General features: G+C 48.1%; 8 protein-coding genes across 8 annotated transcripts; 4 read left to right on the top strand and 4 right to left on the bottom strand.

Annotated features, from left to right (window-relative positions):
- Positions 1-538: 538 nt before the first annotated feature.
- N7537_000949 (kinesin family protein) lies at positions 539-3,614 on the top strand (the record flags this gene model as incomplete). Its single annotated transcript, XM_056892007.1, has 2 exons — positions 539-738; positions 791-3,614. 2 exons carry the CDS (start codon positions 539-541, stop codon positions 3,612-3,614), a joined length of 3,024 nt encoding a protein of 1,007 aa, XP_056757002.1.
- Positions 3,615-4,219: 605 nt separating this feature from the next.
- On the top strand, positions 4,220-4,910 carry N7537_000948 (peptide-methionine-S-sulfoxide reductase; the record flags this gene model as incomplete). Its single annotated transcript, XM_056892006.1, has 3 exons — positions 4,220-4,391; positions 4,499-4,817; positions 4,877-4,910. The coding sequence occupies 3 exons, from the start codon at positions 4,220-4,222 to the stop codon at positions 4,908-4,910; spliced, it is 525 nt and encodes a 174-aa protein (XP_056757001.1).
- A 1,139-nt stretch (positions 4,911-6,049) lies between these two features.
- Positions 6,050-7,330, top strand: N7537_000947 (alpha/beta hydrolase; the record flags this gene model as incomplete). The annotated part of the gene is made up of 2 exons (XM_056892005.1): positions 6,050-6,456; positions 6,517-7,330. 2 exons carry the CDS (start codon positions 6,050-6,052, stop codon positions 7,328-7,330), a joined length of 1,221 nt encoding a protein of 406 aa, XP_056757000.1.
- A 159-nt stretch (positions 7,331-7,489) lies between these two features.
- N7537_000946 (uncharacterized protein) lies at positions 7,490-7,792 on the bottom strand (the record flags this gene model as incomplete). The annotated part of the gene is made up of 2 exons (XM_056892004.1): positions 7,490-7,703; positions 7,764-7,792. 2 exons carry the CDS (start codon positions 7,790-7,792, stop codon positions 7,490-7,492), a joined length of 243 nt encoding a protein of 80 aa, XP_056756999.1.
- Positions 7,793-10,851: 3,059 nt separating this feature from the next.
- Positions 10,852-12,726, bottom strand: N7537_000945 (uncharacterized protein; the record flags this gene model as incomplete). Its single annotated transcript, XM_056892003.1, has 2 exons — positions 10,852-11,173; positions 11,237-12,726. 2 exons carry the CDS (start codon positions 12,724-12,726, stop codon positions 10,852-10,854), a joined length of 1,812 nt encoding a protein of 603 aa, XP_056756998.1.
- Positions 12,727-13,178: 452 nt separating this feature from the next.
- Positions 13,179-15,263, bottom strand: N7537_000944 (transient receptor potential ion channel family protein; the record flags this gene model as incomplete). The annotated part of the gene is made up of 2 exons (XM_056892002.1): positions 13,179-14,797; positions 14,891-15,263. The coding sequence occupies 2 exons, from the start codon at positions 15,261-15,263 to the stop codon at positions 13,179-13,181; spliced, it is 1,992 nt and encodes a 663-aa protein (XP_056756997.1).
- Positions 15,264-17,521: 2,258 nt separating this feature from the next.
- N7537_000943 (sugar porter family MFS transporter) lies at positions 17,522-19,299 on the bottom strand (the record flags this gene model as incomplete). Its single annotated transcript, XM_056892001.1, has 4 exons — positions 17,522-17,881; positions 17,937-18,242; positions 18,301-18,705; positions 18,763-19,299. 4 exons carry the CDS (start codon positions 19,297-19,299, stop codon positions 17,522-17,524), a joined length of 1,608 nt encoding a protein of 535 aa, XP_056756996.1.
- Positions 19,300-21,270: 1,971 nt separating this feature from the next.
- Positions 21,271-21,549, top strand: N7537_000942 (uncharacterized protein; the record flags this gene model as incomplete). Its single annotated transcript, XM_056892000.1, has 1 exon — positions 21,271-21,549. The coding sequence occupies one exon, from the start codon at positions 21,271-21,273 to the stop codon at positions 21,547-21,549; it is 279 nt and encodes a 92-aa protein (XP_056756995.1).
- Between the last annotated feature and the right edge of the window lie 21 nt (positions 21,550-21,570).

Below are 21,570 nucleotides of genomic sequence, written 5' to 3'. Positions count from 1 at the left end.
TTCAGTGGTAGTCGATGACATAATACATTTAATATCATGATCAGCCTCTACAGCTATTGTTTAAACATTTTGAGGTTAGTACTATGTATGCAAAGCCTAATAACCACAGTTTGGCCGGCGATCTTCGATATGGGAAAATAGTGTGTGTTAATAGAGCAAGTGTGACGTGTACAACGCTTGAAACACACAACATGTTATGGAACTGGGAACTTTTAGTACCCAGGAGCTTTTATTGCCACGCGCAAACAACCAACACCACTATAAAACGGTTGCTCGGAGCAACCACTAGATGACAACACATACACGCATCAACAAATGAAATCGCTTCAAGGAGCCCCCCCCCTCGGAGAATACTTGCACCCCCTACCCCATACAACTTTAGATCCATTCTTCGACTCTTCTACATTCCTAATTTTCGACGCCAAATAGCTAAGCTTCCCCCTTGGCCTTGCCATTGCAGGGTGTCGCCAACTGCCTGACGTACCGGCCCCGCAAAACAGCTTGACGACTTGGGGTTGATCCGACCCGACCTTCCACTATGGCTGCCTCCGACGGCGCTTCCTCGATTAGCGTTGCAGTCAGAGTCCGTCCTTTTACTATCAGGGAGGCAGCCCAGATCACACGATGTGACGAGGGTCCCCTGTTCCTCGGCGATGGTTCCCTCGCGGGCGCGCCGACACCGAAGCTTAACCAGAAGGGTATACGATCTATCGTCAAAGTGATTGACGACCGCTGCTTGTGAGTATTCTACGCATTTTGAATATTGGATCCAACATCCTAACCGGACTAGGGTGTTTGACCCCCCAGAAGATAATCCTGTCCAAAAGTTCTCCAGGAGCGTGGTGCCAAATGGTAAGCGTGTCAAGGACCAGACCTTCGCCTTCGATCGCATCTTCGACCAAAACGCTTCCCAGGGGGAGGTATACGAATCTACAACACGAAGCCTGCTCGACAATGTGCTCGATGGATACAATGCGACGGTATTTGCGTATGGAGCTACTGGATGTGGAAAGACCCATACAATCACCGGAACTGCCCAACAGCCCGGTATCATCTTCCTCACTATGCAGGAGCTGTTTGAGCGGATTGACGAACGAGCAAGCGAAAAGTCGACCGAAATTTCTCTATCCTACCTCGAGATCTATAACGAAACCATTCGTGACTTGCTTGTTCCTAGTGGTAGCAGTGGAAAGGGTGGATTGATGCTGCGGGAGGATTCCAACCAATCAGTCTCAGTCGCCGGGCTGTCAAGTTACCACCCACAGAATGTGGGAGAGGTGATGGACATGATCATGCAAGGAAATGACCGCCGCACCATGTCTCCTACCGCAGCAAATGCTACATCATCCCGATCGCATGCGGTCCTTCAGATCAATATCGCGCAAAAAGATCGAAATGCGGACGTCAATGAGCCTCACACCATGGCGACTTTCAGTATCATCGATCTAGCGGGAAGTGAGCGTGCTAGCGCGACACTGAACAGAGGAGAACGTTTGTTCGAAGGCGCCAATATCAACAAGTCTCTATTGTCATTGGGAAGCTGCATCAATGCACTATGCGACCCACGAAAGCGCAATCACATCCCCTACCGAAACTCGAAGCTCACTCGATTACTTAAGTTTGCTCTTGGTGGCAATTGCAAGACAGTCATGATTGTCTGCGTCAGCCCCTCAAGCCAGCACTTTGATGAGACCCAAAATACTCTTCGATATGCGAATCGAGCGAAAAATATCCAGACCAAGGTCACACGGAATGTGTTCAACGTTAATCGACACGTGAAGGACTTCTTGGTCAAGATCGACGAGCAAATGAATTTGATCAATGAGCTCAAAGCACAGGCAAAGGACCATGAAAAGGTGGCCTTTGTCAAGTTCCGCAAGCAGGGTGAGAAGAAAGACGCCGTTTTGCGTGAGGGTGTCGCCCGGATTCGCAATGCTTACGAACACACGTTGCCCGAGAGGCAAGAGAAGACCAACAACATGCTGAAACTAAGGCAAATTGGCCGCAGAATTGGCATCTTGTCGTCTTGGATTGCGGCCTTTGATAATGTTTGCGCCGCGCGCGAAAATGAGGAGGGATTGTCGAACCTATATGCCGTTCGCAAATCTGCGCAGGGGATCCTCCTTGAGCTGGAAGGTAGCAGGCATCATTACAACCAGAAACTATCAAAAAGCACCTGGGATCGACCGGTGAACTCGGCGGTTGAGAACGCGGCGAAGCAGCTTCAAGAGTTTGACATTACCGATAACAGTGACTACGCCAATTTGAACCGAGAAGCGGATCTTCTTCGGTCCAATGCAGAGCGTGAAGCATTGACAGCTGTGATAGAACAGGACAAGGCTGGGGAAGCTGCTGCTGTACAGCTTCTGTTGCAAGCCCAGTTTGAGATGATGAACTCCATCGAGGATATCATGCAGCTAAACGCAAATGAAGCTATTAAAAAAGGGCGGACCATCCTTACAAAGATGTTAGAGGATTGTGCAGATGCAGCAACCAACCTCGTCAAACCAGATGGCAACATGCCGTCCGTACCGAACATCGGCTCTGCCCGGCCTGCAAGCCCGATGAAAATAAAGAAGCGCTTCAGCTTGGTGAGCATGCCGCCAGTATCAACTGCCAACCCTCCAGTTACACTCACCCCTGCTCCTCCCGTTTCACCAACCAAGGGCTCTCCACGTCGCCGTAAAGGCACTGCCGGTCGAAAGAGTGTCAGCTTTACGCCAAAGAAAGCCCAGGTGAAGATTCCCAAACGATCTGTCCGATGGAAAGACGATGAGGAAGACGGCACTTTGACCGAATTCCAAAAGACCCCCAAGAAGGTCGACTCTGCCGATGAAGCCAGCTTCGAGGAGTCATGGTTGCCACCTCGATCGGGATCCCCTATTCCACGGAATATCCCGAGGGTTATAAGCCCGTCGGGTTCTATCTCTCCTACCCCTGACGAGCCTGCCGAATCCGCTGGACCTACCTTGAACATTCAAAAGAACAACAGTCGCTTCAAGGCAGGATTTTTAACCAAGAGAAATGGAAGCTCACCATTGGCACCACCACCTTCATCCAGCCTTCCTCTTTCAAGAAGAGACAGCTCCCCTCTCCGTGATATTGAAGGAAGCAGCTTTATGAACCGCCCCTCGACGGAGCGCCCATCACGGATCGCTGTTCGTAGTCCCAGCGGGAACTTCTCGAGCAGTCCAGTATCCGAAAACAAAGACAACTGGAAATCGGACAAGGAAGAAGCAATTAAGATCAATTCGGCCATGCGACGCATGTCTAGTGGGCGGATTGCTAGTGGACAATTCAGCGCTCCATCCTCCAATGCCCTGCGAGTTCACCGTCGTCGCAGCCCGACTTCCAACACTTATGGGGCCCCGCCAGCAGACAACCACATGTTCACCGCATCGCAAGCTCGACGCATGGTGAAGAGTGAGAGAGAGCACGATGCTAAGCCTCGGGTCTTGAGTCCTCATACTCTCCCAGTCATGAAGCACACGGGACGCCGCACAACATTGGGTGGAGACGGTCGACCTCGAAATATCAGCCTATCCAGCAGAGATGCTATTCGCCTCAGTGCAATGGCAGCGCCCCCTGCTGAACCCAACTCCCAAGCGTGGTAGTGGGCTCTGGTGAATAAGCCCGAATTCTTCATGGACGGCTTTGATTTTTAATTCTTCAATTGTTTTCAATTTGCTTGGAATTGGCGTTTTGTTGGCGTAGCAGATACCACTTTTTTTTGGGTACATTTGTACGACGGAATTCCTACTGAATTTTAGCCTATCATTTCTGTCTGTTGCCTTGGTGTTCAGCTAGCAGCTTTTGTACAATAACCATAACAATCAGATAGGGTTGGCTGGAAGCCCTAATCTTTCAATCCCTGCCGAATTCCCCGCGCTGCTTTGTAAAGAAATGACGCCATCGCCAGACTCCAATTCTCGAGCTCCCTTACATTTCTTCTCTCTTTTCTTCTCTATTTCTCCTTATTCTTCCTAAATATATCATCTTCAAACCGCTCCATTTCCATCATCTCTACAGCATCCTGTACGGCCCCTTTCACTCCCGAACCCACGACCATCCCCACTTATCAAGTACGTCTCCACCATCACCAGAATTTCTGCAGATGACTTTCGCCGCTCCGGTTACCTCAATCCTTTTCTCACGCTTCTTCCGTTCCTTCTCCACCAGTTCGGCTTTTTCCTTGACGCCAGAAACGCAATCCCGCAAAATGTCAGACACACAAACCGCGACCGTAGCAGCCGGCTGCTTCTGGGGTGTTGAGCACCTGTACCGCAAGAATTTCGGCAATGGTAAAGGCCTCCTCGACGCCAAGGTGGGCTACTGCGGTGGCGCTGTTTCGTCGCCATCGTACCGAGCTGTCTGCTCTGGTTCAACTGGACGTAAGTGCTGTGCTATCTGAGACAAAAAAAAAAAAACGCGGAGTTCCTTATCGCGATCGCATCTTCAAATACTTATTTCTTTTTTTTTTTTTTTTTTCTCTCCACAGATGCCGAGGCCCTCCGGATAGTCTTTGATCCCTCAATTGTGACCTACCGCCAGCTTCTCGAATTTTTCTACCGCATGCACGACCCCACAACAGAAAACCGGCAGGGTCCGGATGTTGGCACACAATACCGCAGTGCGATCTTCACGCACGGGGATGAGCAGCATAAGATCGCGGAGGAGATTACAGAGAAAGTCAGCAAGGAGTGGTATAAGACGCCGCTTTCTACCAAGGTCCTGCCGGCAGGCCAGTGGTGGGATGCAGAAGAATATCACCAGCTCTATCTTCAGAATAACCCTGCTGGGTATGAGTGTCCTGCTCAGTATGTGTCCCTATCCTTCCGTTTTTAACTTGATGAGGTTGCTAACTTCTTGCTTTTAGCTTTATCCGACCTTTCCCTCCTCTGTCGGATTGACTAGATTCCAAATTGTAAGCTATTTTAGCCCCTCTTCGTAATGTGTACCTGAAGAAGCTTGAATACAAAAGTCAACATCTATACTATGGAACTTTGCGCTCGTACATGGTTTATCTTTAAATCCGGGTTTAGTGCCCAAGGCTGCCTATAGGTGTTTTTCTATTCTATAGGACCAGGTCATTCCTTTCTTTCGCGCTCTGTATAATTGTATTGGCTAAGATATACTCCATTCTTTGTGTATAAGCCCCAGTCCGGGAGTGCTCTTGCTAAGCTAGTATACCATAATGGATTCATGAGTCCAATCTATCCATTCATTGTTCATATACATTATTGGATGACCTTGGGAGTGTGCAATAAATGGGACGAGCAGAGTTAGGCTCACACTCGCGATTGCCGCACATTCCTTTTCGCTGAACTATTGGATTGGCTATTTATACTCAAAAACACTCGGTCTCTTGCTGTCTACAGGTAGCTGCCACGTGAGATGTTGTCGACTGGGCTAGAAAAATAACATTTTAACCTGTCGGTTTATCTAATTCCCGCCCAAGTATTATGTTTGTCCAAAGTCTCCAGGGGTATCCCTAGGCAGCAGACATTATCAACCAGGATCAGACCACTGTTCTTCATGCAAAAGTTGAGCATGGATTATACAACATTCTTGAAAAGCTTATTATCCCCGGTTAGCCCGTGCGTCTAGCTGGCGGCGATAATGGCAAATTTGTCACCTGTTTTTTTGGGAAGGAGAAATGTATAGTATTATTAGCTGTTGAGGGGGCAGATACGGAGGGATCCTGCTGTTTCTATATATATTTTATAGCAGTTTAAATGAGACTATGCATACGGCGTACCTGAGACCAAACCTTCTGTTCTGAAAGGGTCAAAGTTGGTTGGCCCCTCCTTATCTTATCTAATCTTATCATGCACATGGCGTCAACACGGCACCCGGTCAGCCTCGGTCTCTGCCCTCGAGCACTTCCCAACAGAGCTGTCTCTGCTAACTCCCTAAATTCATCTGCTCTCGCCAATCCTTCCCTACATTGTTCCTAGAATTAGTTCAGGTAGTCAATATTGCATCACAACACCTTTCCAGTCTTCGACGAACTTACATGTTCCAGGGGTGACTTCCCGCAATCGCAACCATGGCTCTGTACAACCAAACTGTGGATTTCATCTCCGGTGCCTTCTCGAACAAGCAGACTCAACTCCCCTTGCTAGCTGTGACTGGAGCTTCATTCACACTTGGTCTACTCGCTCGATCTGTTTTTCCTCGAGGCGAATCGCTCCAGACTGTTCTTGTCTCGCCTCGAACGACAGTGTTGCCCGGCATATCCGAGTCGGAGAATCGCCAACTGCCTCTCCCGGCTGATGTTCTGCCCGGTGCTCGTGATGTCGCTAGCCCGTACGGGTCAATTCGAGTGTATGAATGGGGGCCGGAAGATGGACCCAAGGTGCTGTTTGTGCATGGTATCACAACGCCGTGTATTTCGCTCGGCGGGGTGGCCCATGCGCTGGTGGATCGCGGATGTCGTGTGATGCTATTTGACTTGTAGGCGTTGCACAACATTCAACACTTCGACTTATCGCTAACCCAAGAAATTACATTTAGGTTCGGAAGAGGATATTCCGACTGCCCTGCCGATCTTCCACAAGATGATCGCCTTTTCTCGACACAGATCCTTCTCGCTCTGACATCATCGCCTATCTCTTGGACAGGTGCAGAGTCCGGTAAATTCTGCCTTACTGGATACTCTCTAGGAGGCGGCATTGCTGCTGCCTTTGCATCGTACTTTCCACAGCTTATATCGTCATTGGTGCTCCTAGCTCCTTCGGGCTTGCTCCGCGATTCGCAAATCAGTTTCCAGAGTCGACTCCTTTACTCAAAGGGTCTTATGCCTGAGAATATCTTGTCAACCTTGGTTAGCCGTCGACTGAGGTCAGGCCCCTTGGTCACGCCCAAGCCCAAGAATAAGAAGCTCAGTGCCGCGGATGTGCTCACCGAGGAACTGCCTTCCCAAAGTGCTGCAGCAGCCCAAATCCTGTCCCGAGAGTACCCTCACATCAACATCCCGTCTACCGTGGCGTGGCAGGTGAATAATCATACAGGGTTTGTCCACGCGTTCATGTCTAGCATGCGTTATGGTCCAATCCTACAAGAGCGTCAATGGAACAGATGGGCGCGTCTTGGCGAGTATTTAACTACACAGAACGGCGCCTCAGGCGACGAAAATAAGAGGCCGACAGAGAACAAAGTCCACATTCTGTGTGGCAACAACGATTTAATCATTGTCAAAAGTGAGCTTGTTCCAGATGCCACGGCTGCCCTGGGTGGCAATGTCGTCTTTAAGTTCTACGAAGCGGGACATGAGTTTCCCAGTACCAAGTACGAGGAAGTAGCATCTTATATCTTCGAGTTACTATGAGCGGTTCGTTTCACGGAATATATCCACTCTTGAAGGGAAGGTTTGGGATATAGCCATGTCTATTGGACTCCCGTCCGGTCCCATTTGGTAGATTCAATATACATAGAATTTTGTGTTGGTTTATTCATTGTTTTTTTTTTATTCATTTGCTTTGGCTGCCTAACTTCCCGTCTTCAGGATCTCCTCCATGGCATTGAGCTGACTTGATAGCCCCGTGAGGTGTGCCGATCTCTCTGGCATCCGCGCACCGGCAAAGTAAGGGCCCTCGGAGGCTGGTGCTCGTGCAAATCGGTCCACACTGCTGCGGTTGCTTCCCGGCACTTGGCTGACGTTGCCTTGGCTTACAGCGTTGGGACTGGTGCCGTTGGCAGCACTACGGAAAAGCTGGTTAGTTGGCTGATAGAAAGATACATTTGAATATAGATCCACTCACGTTGTGGTTCTTGGTTCCGGAATAGACATGGTGTGTGGATGGTTGTTTACGATAGATGTGAGGTTCTCACAGACGGTTCAGAGGAATCAAAAGTTGAGTCACCGGGATAGAACCCAGTAGAAAGAAGGAAGGTTGGGGTAGTGTGGTGTTCAAGAACGAGGTATGTGCTTGGCTTTGATCGGTATGTTTATAAATGAGCCGTGGTGACGAGAAATTGATGGGTTTCTGAGTTTCTGAGTTTAGTTTCTGAGTTGCTAGATTGATGATGTTCAGGATACAACTGAGCGGGAGCTCCTATATATACACTGCAGGTCTGACGCTATGCATGGGGACGGCATGCCTTTGGGGCCGAACACGCGAGCTTGAGCTTCGCATAACAGCCCACATGGACAGTACGAGCTACGCGAAGGAAACTAGGAAAAGATCATCGAGTGCATGAACTCCACCTGCCATGGGCCTGTGATGGCATCTCGACCCTTGAGCTCAACGTTCGCCAAGACTCAGTCCGCATGAACCATGCCAATTCAGGAATTCGTCTAGCGGGAACCCCCAAGGGTAGCAAAAAAGCACATACCCGTTCGGCTCATATATGCAAAACAAGCGACAAGTCCGTTGTTATTGGCTGAACTGCAGGTAACCGGGTCTAGGCAGGTACCAGCCGCATAAGGATGCGTGGACCAAGACCCACTTTTCCGATCATCCTGAGCGTAAATACAACATTCTTGCTAAGCACATGGCCAACCACATGTTTCAGGTTTAGGAATATCCTCTCGAAATACGTGGAATGAAGCGAGGGGGTGGACACCCATTCGAGTTTCAAACCGGATCTTCAACGGAGCTATCAAACAAGGGACAAGATCACGATCTCCATTTTGAAAAGAGATTAACCTCATTTTTTTCAAGGGTCTAGAACCCGTTGAAACAAATCCCGAGCCATCCTTGGCGGCAAAAAGCGCTTCACAATGGGCATCCTCGCGTGGGATGACCCCGACGCAAACCTCCCAGGGTGAAACAATGTCGGGAGCTAACGTGGTCGATCACATGGTCATGTAATGACCTAGGGGCTTAGCTCTAAGAGGTCAGAAATGGAAAATAAAATAAAACAAGGCTCGCCATGCTGCATTCCCCGAGCCACGCGCACCTGCTGCATCTGTCCTTAATTTCCCTTTCTTGACATCAACACTGCAAATCCCTCAACGGCGAGGTCTGGATTAGGGCACGGTACTGTCGACACAAGGTATTTGATAGTAGAGGGTCCATACCAGCCATGCCTTACCAGAGTAAAGCCCTAAGGGTTATTTTGTATCATGATTTCAAATACAGGAATGTGTAGATACTGCATAACAGCCGGAGATCTCCGAAATGCGAGTGACTTATTTTTAAAAAATGAAAATGAAAAAAAAGGAAAAAAAGAGAGAAAAAGAGAGGAAAAAAAAGGAAACTCCAAATTACGTGCCTAAGAAAAGGGGGCACTGGCTTGCCTTGTTACAGCTGATTATGACGAGTCCAAAGGCTGGAACAGCTCAAAAAGGAAAGCTTCAGTAATAGCAATTTGCCTTCAAGTGACACCAAGTTCGAGACTCATTCGTTGATTCAAAGAGCTCAATCCTCAAAAGGCGTTTGTTTGCGAGACAGGGCAACGAGCTTGGAAATCTGGCTAAAGGCTACCAAGTGTGCTGACGCTGATCTCTATGTTCTAACGAAGGGTCCTCGGAAAGGGTCCTCGGAAATAACGGATTTCCGCTATACTTTACGGACCGAGGGCAGTGGACCGTGCCGTGTACACTAAGTATGCAGATATATGCGCATTATTGGCGTTCTTTTTCAGTTTTGGGCTAAACCCAAGCCACAATCGCCATATGGGAAGCCAGTGTTTCAAGATAATAAGGTTGCTTTTCCCACGCGTATCCAAATATGCTCATTCCCCCTTAGCAATGTTTGACAAGGTCTTCTGTTAGTATACGCAAGGCACGTCTGGCGGAATTCCAGCAACCTAATCTCCATACGCTACGGCGTCGATCCCTTGGCTCACTAATCCCGAGCCCCCTAAAGCCGGTCATCGGTCTCAGGTGAGCAGGCCAGGTGGTACAGCATCTGATGGCGTTGTAGTTCGTGATGTGCCTTCAACTCCACAATGATGTCAGCCCTAGAGAACTCAAGGTCAAGAACTCATTGTTTTTTTTCTTAGACTGAAACGTAGCCCAACAACTACAGAAACTCAGTAGGAGCCTTTCTCTCCTTGATTTTACCTATCATAAAATGGAAAGAAACTTGTCCAAAAATCATCCAAGGGGGGAAATTGACAAGGGCGTTGACAGAAGAGGAAGGGATCATCTATACAACTTCCATTTCGGGATACTTAATGCAGTTTGCCAATCAACAGTCTGAAACGCAGCTCAATAGTTCAACCTCATCCACAGTGGGGTCCGGTATAGATGCCGAAAGTCCAGCTGCAGCTTGTTACCATCGTAACCTGTGCTCCTGACACAGCCATGCCACCAAATTAAACGGCGACTCGGGTTCAACACAAATGACAGATGTTGGCTAAAAACGTATTGTTTCCCCCCCACGCGCGTAAACATAGTCTATACACCCAGCATATTTATTGTATGCAACGGCTCTTCATTTGCCGGTAAGCCACCTCATCAAACTGCAAATCCCGGTCACATCTCCCCGGCTCCTCGGCTACAAACAAAGGCCTTTCTCGGAATCGGACTAGTAACTGCAAATCTCGTCTGGGTCTAGCTGACGAGTCTACTCTAGGTGACATCGTCGAGATGTGTAATAAACGAGGATCGTAATATGCTTCAGCCTTGGCTAACACGCATGCATTTTGATATTAGGATCGCGGGCTGGTTGCATGAATCAAGGGATGACGGCATAGCCACATCCCTGGCGTGCGTGCCCTTGGGCTCGTTGTGCGAACTCTAGGACTGAAAATTATTATCATAGGAGTTCGTTTCTTTGCTTTTACTTTAGCAACTAGAGTAAAAAGAAAAGGAAACCAAGGTGACAATCCGATTCTGACACTGTTCAACCAGGCAAAAATGGGTCACCACAACACATCTTGGAACATAGATAATCGAAATCAGATGTGGGGAATTGATGATAACCAATCCACAGTGATATAAGAGCCAGCAGGCAATGCCCGGAGGGATATAAACATCAGGATGACACTTCCCCAGCGTGCAGTGGCATAACAGCAAAACCACATCAAATTCCAAAACAGGTCAGATGGCTTTGACCAACTAGCACTTGAGACACGCTCCTCCTTGTCGTCTAATGTACGCCGGAGGCAATGGAATGACCAAAGGTATCTTAAGTACAGAGGCCAGGTGATGAAGAGTGCAACTAGCGAGAACACTCGCCACACTATCTGCTCCGCCTGCGTTGGGAAGGTAGAGTTCCATCTAAATTTTTGGTTATCAGCCATGCCCAGTATTGAGAAGATAAAAGGGTATAATAGTACGTACGCAGCAACATGTATTCCGCAAAATACCAGCCCGCTAAACATGTAGAAATGAGTGATATTGGTCCATTCCATGATCGTCAACTTTTCGTCGTCTTCCATTGAATCTTTCATTTTTTGTGTCTTGGATTCTAGCTCGGTTTCCTTATGGGTTTTCTGGAGAGTTTCCAACTCTCGGTGGCCATTTCTGCTGGCTTCAGAGGGTTTCCTCGATAGTTCTTTTCCTTGGGAAGTTTCCTTTCTGGCCAATATTCCGTCAACTTTTGGCTCATTGCTTGGTTGTTGGGGCCCTGATGCTGCTATGACACCATGAGGAATTTCTTCATCCTGATAGTCACCATTGATATTGACCGGTTCTGGTTCTGGCTCATCGCAAAGTTTTCTGTCTATATGGCTACCAGGGTTGGCATGAGATGGTTCTTCAGATTGCCGGGGACTTTCCTCATCTTGGTGGCTACCATTGCTGGCATCAGAGGGCTTGGCTGTTGCATTTCGTATTCTGACTTCCAGCTTATCTTTCAGCACTTCCCAGTTCCTATTCCATGACCAAGGTGCACAAATAACTGATAACAGATGAAGTTGGAAACGGAAAGTTGTGACAATTATTTGCCATACCGGAGATTCAGTGTCTCTAGCGATAGCATCCGAGTGGACCCAGTTCTCAACTTGTGCGTCTAGGATATCTCTGACTTGAGGCGGTAGACTCTCAGAATCGCGATCGTATGGTAGATAAATCGTGATTGGTGTTACCATATCTTTCGGTTTATTCCACCAGATTACATAGGTAGCGGCGGCACAAGAGATATAAGCCACTGTCGCAATCTCGAGAGCTGTGATGGGCATGTTATATGCTCTTCTGGCGATAACGTTGCAAGTCACCCAGAAGGCTTGGAGCAGACTAAATCCTTTGGCAAAGGAGTCAGCTTTGGCACGGTCTTGGATGTCTGTAGTCCTCAAATGAGATGGCTTGATAACGCGTGTTTTGATCAAAGCAACAACGTTGCTACAGTGCACTGGATATGTCCAATCATCCTTGGTCTGAAGGAGAACACCATTCATACCAAGGCAAAACCCCTGGACAGTGCCCCAACGACCATCAAATTCTTCCGTCTTTGGTGTTTTTGGAACTTCCGAGGAGCCTGAGTCACCTCCTTCGCTGTTTACTATGCGGAAAGCATCATTACAGCGTGCCGCTGCAGACCTTGCCTGCCATAGTTCTTCGGCTGCAGTTCCAGCCATGAACTCTGGAGCAAGTATCGTGCCTACCCATGCCGCTGCCTTCCACCAAAGAAATACTGCTTGTGTTTCAGTACGGGTTGGGACAGAAATGTGCAGGGCTGTCCATGTGCAAGCAAGGATTGTTGAAACACAAGTCCAGAAAATATCCCAACTTGAGCGTGTGTTGTCATCCAACTGCCAGCCTTCCAGGGCCGTTGAATTGGACTGGGCGAGTGATTGGTTGACAAAGCCAAACAATAGTAGAAGCGCAATCATGGCGTGTGCCTGAATTTGGCGATCAAAGATGCAGAAGATTTAAGAAGTTAGGAAAATAGAAAAGGGTTTAGCTCGACAACTCAGCCACACGATGTGGATAGTAAAAAGGAGGCGGGGTCTTCCCTTAAGGTTGGTTTAGGTGGTGGATCACTCTTTATGTCTGAGCTATAATCCCCATGTTTTCCAAATATAGTGGCAAAAACATTGGAGAATAAAAAGATTTCAGCAATAGAGGGTGTTCATTGTTAATGTGAATCAACTACAGTAAGGAACTTTTTAGAAACATATAATATCTGGCCCGAGGCCTTAACATAAGATTTTTGGATATGTACAATAGCCACCCGAAGCGCCGATGCACCGAATGCAGTAGTTAAAGAATCCTCGCTTCAAAACATTTGAAAATAGCAGTACAAAAAAGAAAAAGAAAAGGAGAGAAATTGACTCTTAAGTCCTCACAACTGTCGTTGAGTATGGTCATGGCTGGTGGGGAAGAGCGGCAGCGAAGGATCCACAACATCATTATACGGTCTTCTGGCTGCCATTGATACATCTTCGTCGCTGGGTGGAGCAGTGACCACGCGCGCGGGATGGGGGTGGCCTTCTGCATCCTCCTCGCCTCTTGCGATCTTCTCAAGGGACGACAACTCGGTGGTCGTTCCGGTACGAGACCAGCGGAAAGAGTCACGGTCGTCGCCAAGAGGCTTGTACTTCGTGTCGGGTTTCTTGAAGAAAATGGCGTAAACCATACCAACCAAAAGGTAGATCAGGAGAACAAGAGTGAATATCGCATTCAAGAGGAAGAAGATTACCCCCAGGATGCCAGTCATGAGTTCAGGTTGATCAAAAACATCCGAGAAGACAAGTAGGAAGATCGTATTGAGGGAATTGATTACTGCCATTGTGATTGCAGTGACATTTGCTCCCTTGCTCATGAATGGCTTGATGATGGCGATTGCGAGCATCATGGAAAGTTCCAAAATAAGAAGAACGATCGACTGTGCGACCGGTGAAGGCTGAGCGAAGGCGATGACCATTCCTTTAACAACGGTGTAGACCAAAGCTGGCACAAGGAAGAAGTAGACCGGAGCGCGGTAGTAGATATACAAGAAACCCCACTGGTTCAGGGTGGCAGGGTCGGAATAGAGCGTATACGCAGGTGTGTTGTGCTGCTGTTTTGATCGCATCGCGCGTTGGAACACCTTGAACGCGGCAAAGGCTAAGACGGCGGTCGTCACAAGCCACATGGTAATGGCCAGAACAATTTCGGCGGCTGAGTCCCGATGAGTCAGTTCCCAGAGACACAGAATACACATCTGCGGGTACCCGATGCAAGCCAACCGGAAGAAGGTATTGCGGAGAACGGTTTTCCAATCTGCGGTGACACTGATGGTGCGATCCAATTTTGGAAGCAATGTCTGTTTCTTGGCTAGAACAGCTCGAACCAGCAGGACCAGACCTACGCAAGCGACGACGACTGCGGTGATGAAGTAGTAGAATAGATATCCAGTCATAAAGATGTTGGTCAATTCGATAGAATCACGGATTCCAACCCGTTCAATACCGCGAAGAAGGATTTGACTTCCTTTCTCCGCGGCTCTGCGATGAATGGCGGAACGCTTCTGTAGAACAACGGATATAGAACTGGAGGATGTCATCACGGTCGAGGGTGTACCCCCTGTGGCGCGTTGGAACCAGGTCGCAATTGTCTGCAGAGAATCCGACCGCACAATTCCCAAGCTCCATTGCATGTTCTGGGTCCATGATTGCACAAAGGGCGGTAGTTTCGCTGAACTCATCCCAGCCATGGCCTGTGTTTGAATGAATCCGAGGAAGGCAAGCGATCGGAAAGCAAGATGGGTTGCCGTGTTCGAATGGCCGAGAAGCGATGTGACCGTGGAGGTGACGAGACCAAGGCCGGTTATGATGGCGAGTGTCCACGACACACCAGGCTGGTAGACTGATTTTCCATTGCTAACGCGGGTCTCCAAACAGGTGATCTGTGTACCTCCATTTTTGTATTTGAGCCTGAGACGAATCACTGCGTCGATGTCGGGGACGCTGTAGGCGATCGCTATGACGTAATCGTTAGTAAGAGCCACATGTTTGGCCTCGGGTCGAGGGCTCGAGGCCTTGAGAGGGTTGTAACAAGGAAGTGTAAACGAACATGGGATTTGCGAGAGAACATTGTCACCCAACGTTTGAGTGACTGTGGGAATTTGTAGTTCGATGGCTTTCATAGGACAAAATACCGACAAATCAAGACTGCACGGATCGAACGTCTTGGTGAACGCTTTGTATCCATACACCAAGAGGTCGACATCAATGAGCACATCTCCGGCTACTTCGGAATAACCATCGAAGATAATGCTGATGGACTTGTTGGCTGGTGTGAATACCGCATTGAAATTATTCACGGTCACTTCGGCACTGTCGGAACATTGTGTCAGCCCGGTGGCTTGGATGAGATTCTCTGCTTGTACAAGCTGAAGACTCTGGAGGAGGGTGAAAGCTCCGAAAAGGAAGCCATTCAGTTGCATGGCGACAAAACAGGTGAGTGTAGAAAGGGAAGATGGGAGTATCGTTCTTTTTCTTTTCCTTTGATTTTCCTGATATCATTCAAACTCCACAGTACAACGTAAGCGCTCAGTGGAGCCAAGAGATCGTCCAGGGTCGCGCAGTGAAACAATAACTCTCAGGCAACCATCATTCATAAAACGGTGGATTGGACTCCGTGTCCATACTCTGTACAATGGAATCATGATCAACAAAGCTGTTCCCCTGTTCCTTCGGTTATCCCAACCTCTTGCCCCTCTACACTGCCCCAGCCTCCCAAAGAGTCTAGACGATCATGTCGATTACTACTCCGTACTCCGTACTCCGTAGTGAAAATTTCTATTTCGGCTTATTCTCGCTATTTTCCAGGCACAAGGTCCGGGAATCAGCCAATGCAACATCCAAGACCATTGGCCGCCACCGGTCAGCGGACTTAAATTAGTTCCGCAAACAGCCATTTTACAAACCCCCAAAGTTAACATCTCCTAAACATCTACTACCTCAGGTAGTTACAGTAGTTACAGTTGACGCATTCCGCGGAAACACTTGGCTTTGAGTTTATACAACATAGCGTTCATCTGGTCTTTCCGCCGGCTTCCAGATTGTCGGCTGATCATTCCCCTTTTAGGAGTCATCAAAGGATCTGATTTCCGCCTAAATTTAGAATGGGTCAAGGATTGCGTTTTTGAGGCCATTCATGTCTCTCATTGGGCAGTCTAAGACTGTCTAAGACTGGTACCAATGTCTCTAACCAATAGAAATTCTCTCGCATCTGTAACTTAATCAAGTTCACTGCCCCCGATTCAGAGATTATGATGATCTAGAGCTACGTCCATCATTTTAGCAAGATTATGGAGTCAACAATCATGGTAGAAGCCCACACTGCGGTGTACCGTAAAAATTGATTGGGTACGTTCTTGGGCACATAGATTGGAGACCCCGGATTTCCAGGGTCCTCGCACACAATATTAACAAGGTATTTCAGCTATGCGACGCAGCTTTATTTCTATTGCTATTCGTTGATCGATCAGACTTAATCAGCTGATAGTCCCTGTAATGATCTCTCGCGTCTACTTGGATATGCAAAACTTGAATTGATGCTGCGTACAACAACTTGGTGAGCCAAGACGGTACATTCAAAAAAGAAAAAAAAAATATATATATATATATACTATAACAAATCACCATGCTCTCAAGTCAACGCTAATTGTCATTAGCGACAGCTTTAAATATGTATCGGAGGGATTGAGAACCACGAACTCCCATTGTGCCCGACATATCTCATTTGTCTTTAATATCATGTGTTGATCTATACCCTGCCGAGCCATCTCGTGGCATGACGTAGCCACCAGCCGCAACCCTAGAATGGAGAATGAACGGTAGCAAAGGGATGATCAAAGGAGCTATTTACGCTAGGTGATATCATATGTAAACGAGGGTACCGAGTACGACTAAATTTCACTTGGTTGCCCAACTCACCATGCATGCTATCCATCCCATCAGACCTGTCATCGGCCAAGCGAACGAGGAATCGCCACCACAAAATCATCATACATGCTGTCATACCAATTGATATATTCCACGTCTATCATAAATACCTCGCATCTTTTCTCCGTCTTATCGTCAAATCAAGACCCGGGCTGAGCGTCAAACCCGATGAATTGCGTTTATCCCCGCGTGAGCATGTAGTGAAATGGGTGTGGTCGCAATCAGAGCGCTTTGGCCTATCGCTACTTTCAAGGTGGTGCAGCAGTTTTGTTGTAGATGTGTTAGTTTATACGCTACATTGCGCGTGAGAATAGTCCCAAAGTTGTTCAAGAAACTGACGCCCAATATCCACAGTTTGCTGCGCTTCACCACTGATTGACCCCCCCTCCCGTTTTAAATATGATATTTATGCATCAATAGACAACTTGAATGATAATTCGGGACTTTGGAGGGAGCTATCGAAGTAAATGGAGGCAAAACACCGGGGAGGCGGACAAAGACCTGCCCTGCGGCTCCGGTCTTTTTGGTAGCCCCGGCTGCCATCACGCAAAGACGGGCGGATAACTTTAACTTTGCAAGCTACTCACCACTGGGTCAGCATGCTGTATGTATTTGCAATTTGGAAAATAACTCGATTAAAATGCACACCAGTCTATGTAGCGTCTATACATCGTAATCATCTGTACAAGGTCCATAACCAACTCTATATATCTCCCTTTCGTACCCGTATCGCTCATTTTTGGCTCTCTTCATCTTAAGGTGTAGGAGTAACTGAACCGGTGTTCTCCTCATGGTACGATGTCTCCTTGACCTCATAGCGGAACTGCTCCTCCTCTTCCGCAAGAGCAGCCTTGAGAATCTTGTTTGCTCTCCAGACGGGTTTGCAATCAAACAGGCGGTCGATCTTTTCAAGAGGGATACCGCTGGTCTCAGGGATAAGGAAGAAGGCGAAGAAGAATGCCAAGAATGACAATGCAGCGAAGAAGAAGTATACGCCGTAGTGCATCTTGTCAAACATCTGTTCGGTGAAGCGAGAGACGAGGAAGTTAAAGAGCCAGTTGCTTGCAGTCGTGGCGGCCTGGGCCAGGGAACGGAAATTGGGGTCGAAGAATTCCTAATAGCTTGTTAGGAAAGGGTTTAATTGAGGATGGTAATAAGGAATGACTTACGGAATTGATAACCCAGGGGGTACCATTCCAAGTAGGAGTGTAGACTGCAGTCCATAGGTAGAAGAAGAAAATTGCCGCAATGCCTCCACCATTCAGAGACGTGCTGGGGTTATCTTCGGGCTTGACAACACAGATGTAGGCACCGATGACCCACATACAGATCGATCCAGTCACGGCACCAACAAGGAGCAGATTGCGCCGTCCAAATTGATCGACCAGGAACAGGAGCCATACGAAGGTCATAACGGCCTTAATAACACCGAAGATACCGGTCATCAGGTTAACGGTGTTAGAGTCGACACCAATCTAAGGAACATAAGTTAGCATAATTAACTGACCATTGGAAGATGAAGCGCAATCATACCGATCTAAAAATGGTAGGCGAGTAGTAGTTGATGGCATTGATACCAGAACCGTTCTGCCAGAAGAAGAGCATGCAGCCCAGCATCAGACGGTACATGACGCTCTTGTTGGTGGCGAGAGCCTGGAAGGGCTTCCAGAAGCCAATACCGATAGAACTCTTCTGATGCTCAAGAGCCTGGTCGATGGCAGCCACCTCTTCGGTGATATACATGTCGTCGGCTTCTAATTGGCGGATCCAGCAGAGATTTACCATCGCTTCGCGGCGACGGTCCTTAAGGAACAGCCAACGAGGTGATTCCTTGATCCACAAGGCACCCACGAAAAGCAGACCGGATGGGACAAGCTGGATGGCGAAGGGAATGATCCATTGCTCGTGTTCTTGAGGCATGTGTTGCTCAACACCATACTACCATATCTAGGTTAGCTTTGAACGCAAAGATCAGCGAGAGGCAGGGAGACACACATTAATCCAAAAACCTAGCATTCCACCAATCTGCCAGCCAAGCTCATACAGGCCTACAAGCCGTCCTCGGATGGCAGGTGGCGCTAGCTCGGACAGATATATGGGAATGATATTTGAGGCCACACCGGTACCCAAACCGGACAGCACACGACCAGCGTAGAGAATGCCTAGCCCTCGGGCACTGTTGGCACCGAGTTGTAGTCCAGCTCCGAGGAAGAATACGGTGGCGGCAACAGCCAAACTCCATTTGCGGCCGATGAAGTGGCCGAGGGCGTAGGTTCCCAGGGCACCGAAAAAGGCACCAGCAATGAAAAGTGAGACGATATTCTCGCTAATTAGATTTTGTTGTGTGGTAGACATCTCGTCGAGGCCGAACTCCTTCATGAAGGAGGTGAGTGTGATAGTTGTACCGATGAAGGCACTGGTATAACCAATCATATTGGAACCACATGATGCAATGCCAGCGAGTGCATATACACGCCAGTTGTAAACGGACTTGGGCGTTGGCCGATCCTCAGCAAGTGTGAGAATGCCCATGGCTGAATAGGTGACAGCTCGGGCTGTGGGAGGTAGAATTGGAGGTTAGGGTGAGAAGAGCAAAAAATTTGCTCGAAGGCAGATGAAGGAAAGGAAAAGTCAGGATGTGCTAGAACGGGGCCCTAAGTAATACCCGCTATCCTAATGGACTGTGGGTGTGGAAATACCCCAACTAAACTCCCCACAACACATATCGCCTAAAACCCCATAGACCGGGGCAATATAATATGGGGTTCCAACGTGAGGCTACAGTACGGCGACGATTGCAGATGCATGAAGCACGTCCACCAGTGGGAAAATTGGCCGGGGTAGCGTTTTCCCCGGAGGAAACGTTCAGCCGGCAAATAAGCTTTATATAGGTCTAACGTATATCAAACTAGATGAGATCGCAGGGAGTTTCTTGTTTCCTCCTATTCAAGAAGATTTTCTTGGGCGCAATAGATGGTAAGCATGTTTGTGGAATGTACTTTTGCCTCTACACCAAAGAGGAGTCTTATAGGTTTAGCCGTCAAATTTTGTATATTGAATAGGGGCACCAGGTGAGGCCCATCGCCCAGTAACGGATTATCTTCTCTCTGCGTAGTTTTGGCGGAATAGTAATACAAGCTGTAGCAGTGGAGAGAACTGGCATATCGAAGTCCCGCTTGTTAAGTGAATACCCCATGATCTGTTTCCCCAATAATTACAGCAAAAACACTTGCCTCCAGGGGGAGAACCTTTAACCACGTGTGGAGCCGGAATTTTGCCGAGCTCTCGGGAAGGCAAACGATACCGTACACCGAAGAGCGAAGCACACCGAAGCACGGCAAACGGAAGAAGGGGTAAAAGTCTGTTTAATCCTTGCCGACTTCGGTACACTAACCTAACTAAGCTAGACAGATATAAAGAAAAAAGAAGAATTTTCAACTGTATTGGTCCATACTGTGCTTATACCGTGCTTACAGGAGGAATTTTTAAAGTCGCATCATGACTTGTTCTACCTGGAATCCCACACTCCCACAATATCGGAAGTGGCGGAATAAGCCCCCACGGGCCCGGGATAGTACATCTGCACTAAACGTAATTCCGGGGTCTACATCGCAGGGGTCGTCGGGCCCGGATCACCAACAAATAGATATATGGGCAAACGTGTTGATCCAATAAAACTAACTAACGCGGTTACTACATAGTCCTGATGTTGCTGTCGGTGTCCAGGTAGTATTCTAATGACAGTAAGCTTGGAATTATACAAGCTCTTTTCGGCCCGGTTCCGGCTTGGAAGGATGCCGTGGCATACCGCCCAGCCTTGGTACTCAAAAGTGCACTTTACTCAGGGATTTGTACAAACCAACTTTTAGTGTAATGGCCTTGTTGGCATTGACCTGTCCTGACCCATCAGCGATATTCCAGGGATTCAAGAAATTGTGCCTCTGAATTCACAACTTATCGCTCAATTGACTTTTCCCAAGAATTGTGATAAAATATCTGATCATTTGCCGTGCGCTTGTAGGTGCGTCTTCCTGAATCCAAAGGATCCACAAATGCAGGCAGGGGGCTACGCGGCGTGGGGGATGAAGACATATGGTGCATTGTATCATGGATTGCGAGGACCATGCTCAATTGGACCCATCTTCCAAAAATTAGACCGTTACATACCTGAGGCCCCTTGGAACAGTGCAGAAACCGTGGTCATGGAGCTTAATGATCGGTATATCTTAGCAGCCCTGTATTCAGATTCCCTCGAATTGCCTGCCCTGTTGGCGGCTACAAGACCGAGGCTTGAGTTGGTCTATGCTTGTATGGAAGTCACATGTTGCTAAAGGATGGCACCCCGGGATAGTGTTTGGCCATGCAGCTTACGCGGCGGCAGTTTCTAGACTTCTCGGCATATAAGATCCTTTTTTTTTGTTCAGTTAAGCCCTTGGCACGGCTTCCACCTAAACTTGTAGATCGATATCAGTCCAGCTTGGAAAGGATGGAAGCGTGTGCAGCATGGATTTTCTCTTGTTTTGGTCGTTTGGTCGCTTTGTCGCTCTTTTGGCAGATTTGGGGTATGCTTCTATGGCTGGGACTCACTGCACCGTTGATGCCATCACTGCATTGGAGGAACACAACGCCAAGAAGCCTTCGAAATTGGGTCATATCAAAAATATCAAGCTCCCAAATGTCCAAGGCAGCTGCAAAAGCATGGCGGACGGAAAACCTCTCAGCAAGGAGACTCCATTGCTCTGTGCCTATTCTGCTGCTGTCCAGATTGCATATTATGGATGAACAGATTTTAAAATGGGCGTT

Source organism: Penicillium hordei, assembly GCF_028827395.1.
Source record: "Penicillium hordei strain IBT 12815 chromosome Unknown utg000001l_segment0_segment0, whole genome shotgun sequence".
Taxonomy (NCBI): Eukaryota; Fungi; Ascomycota; class Eurotiomycetes; order Eurotiales; family Aspergillaceae; genus Penicillium; species Penicillium hordei.
Note: the sequence above shows the minus strand (reverse complement) of the source record. Positions and strands in the feature narration are given on the sequence as shown.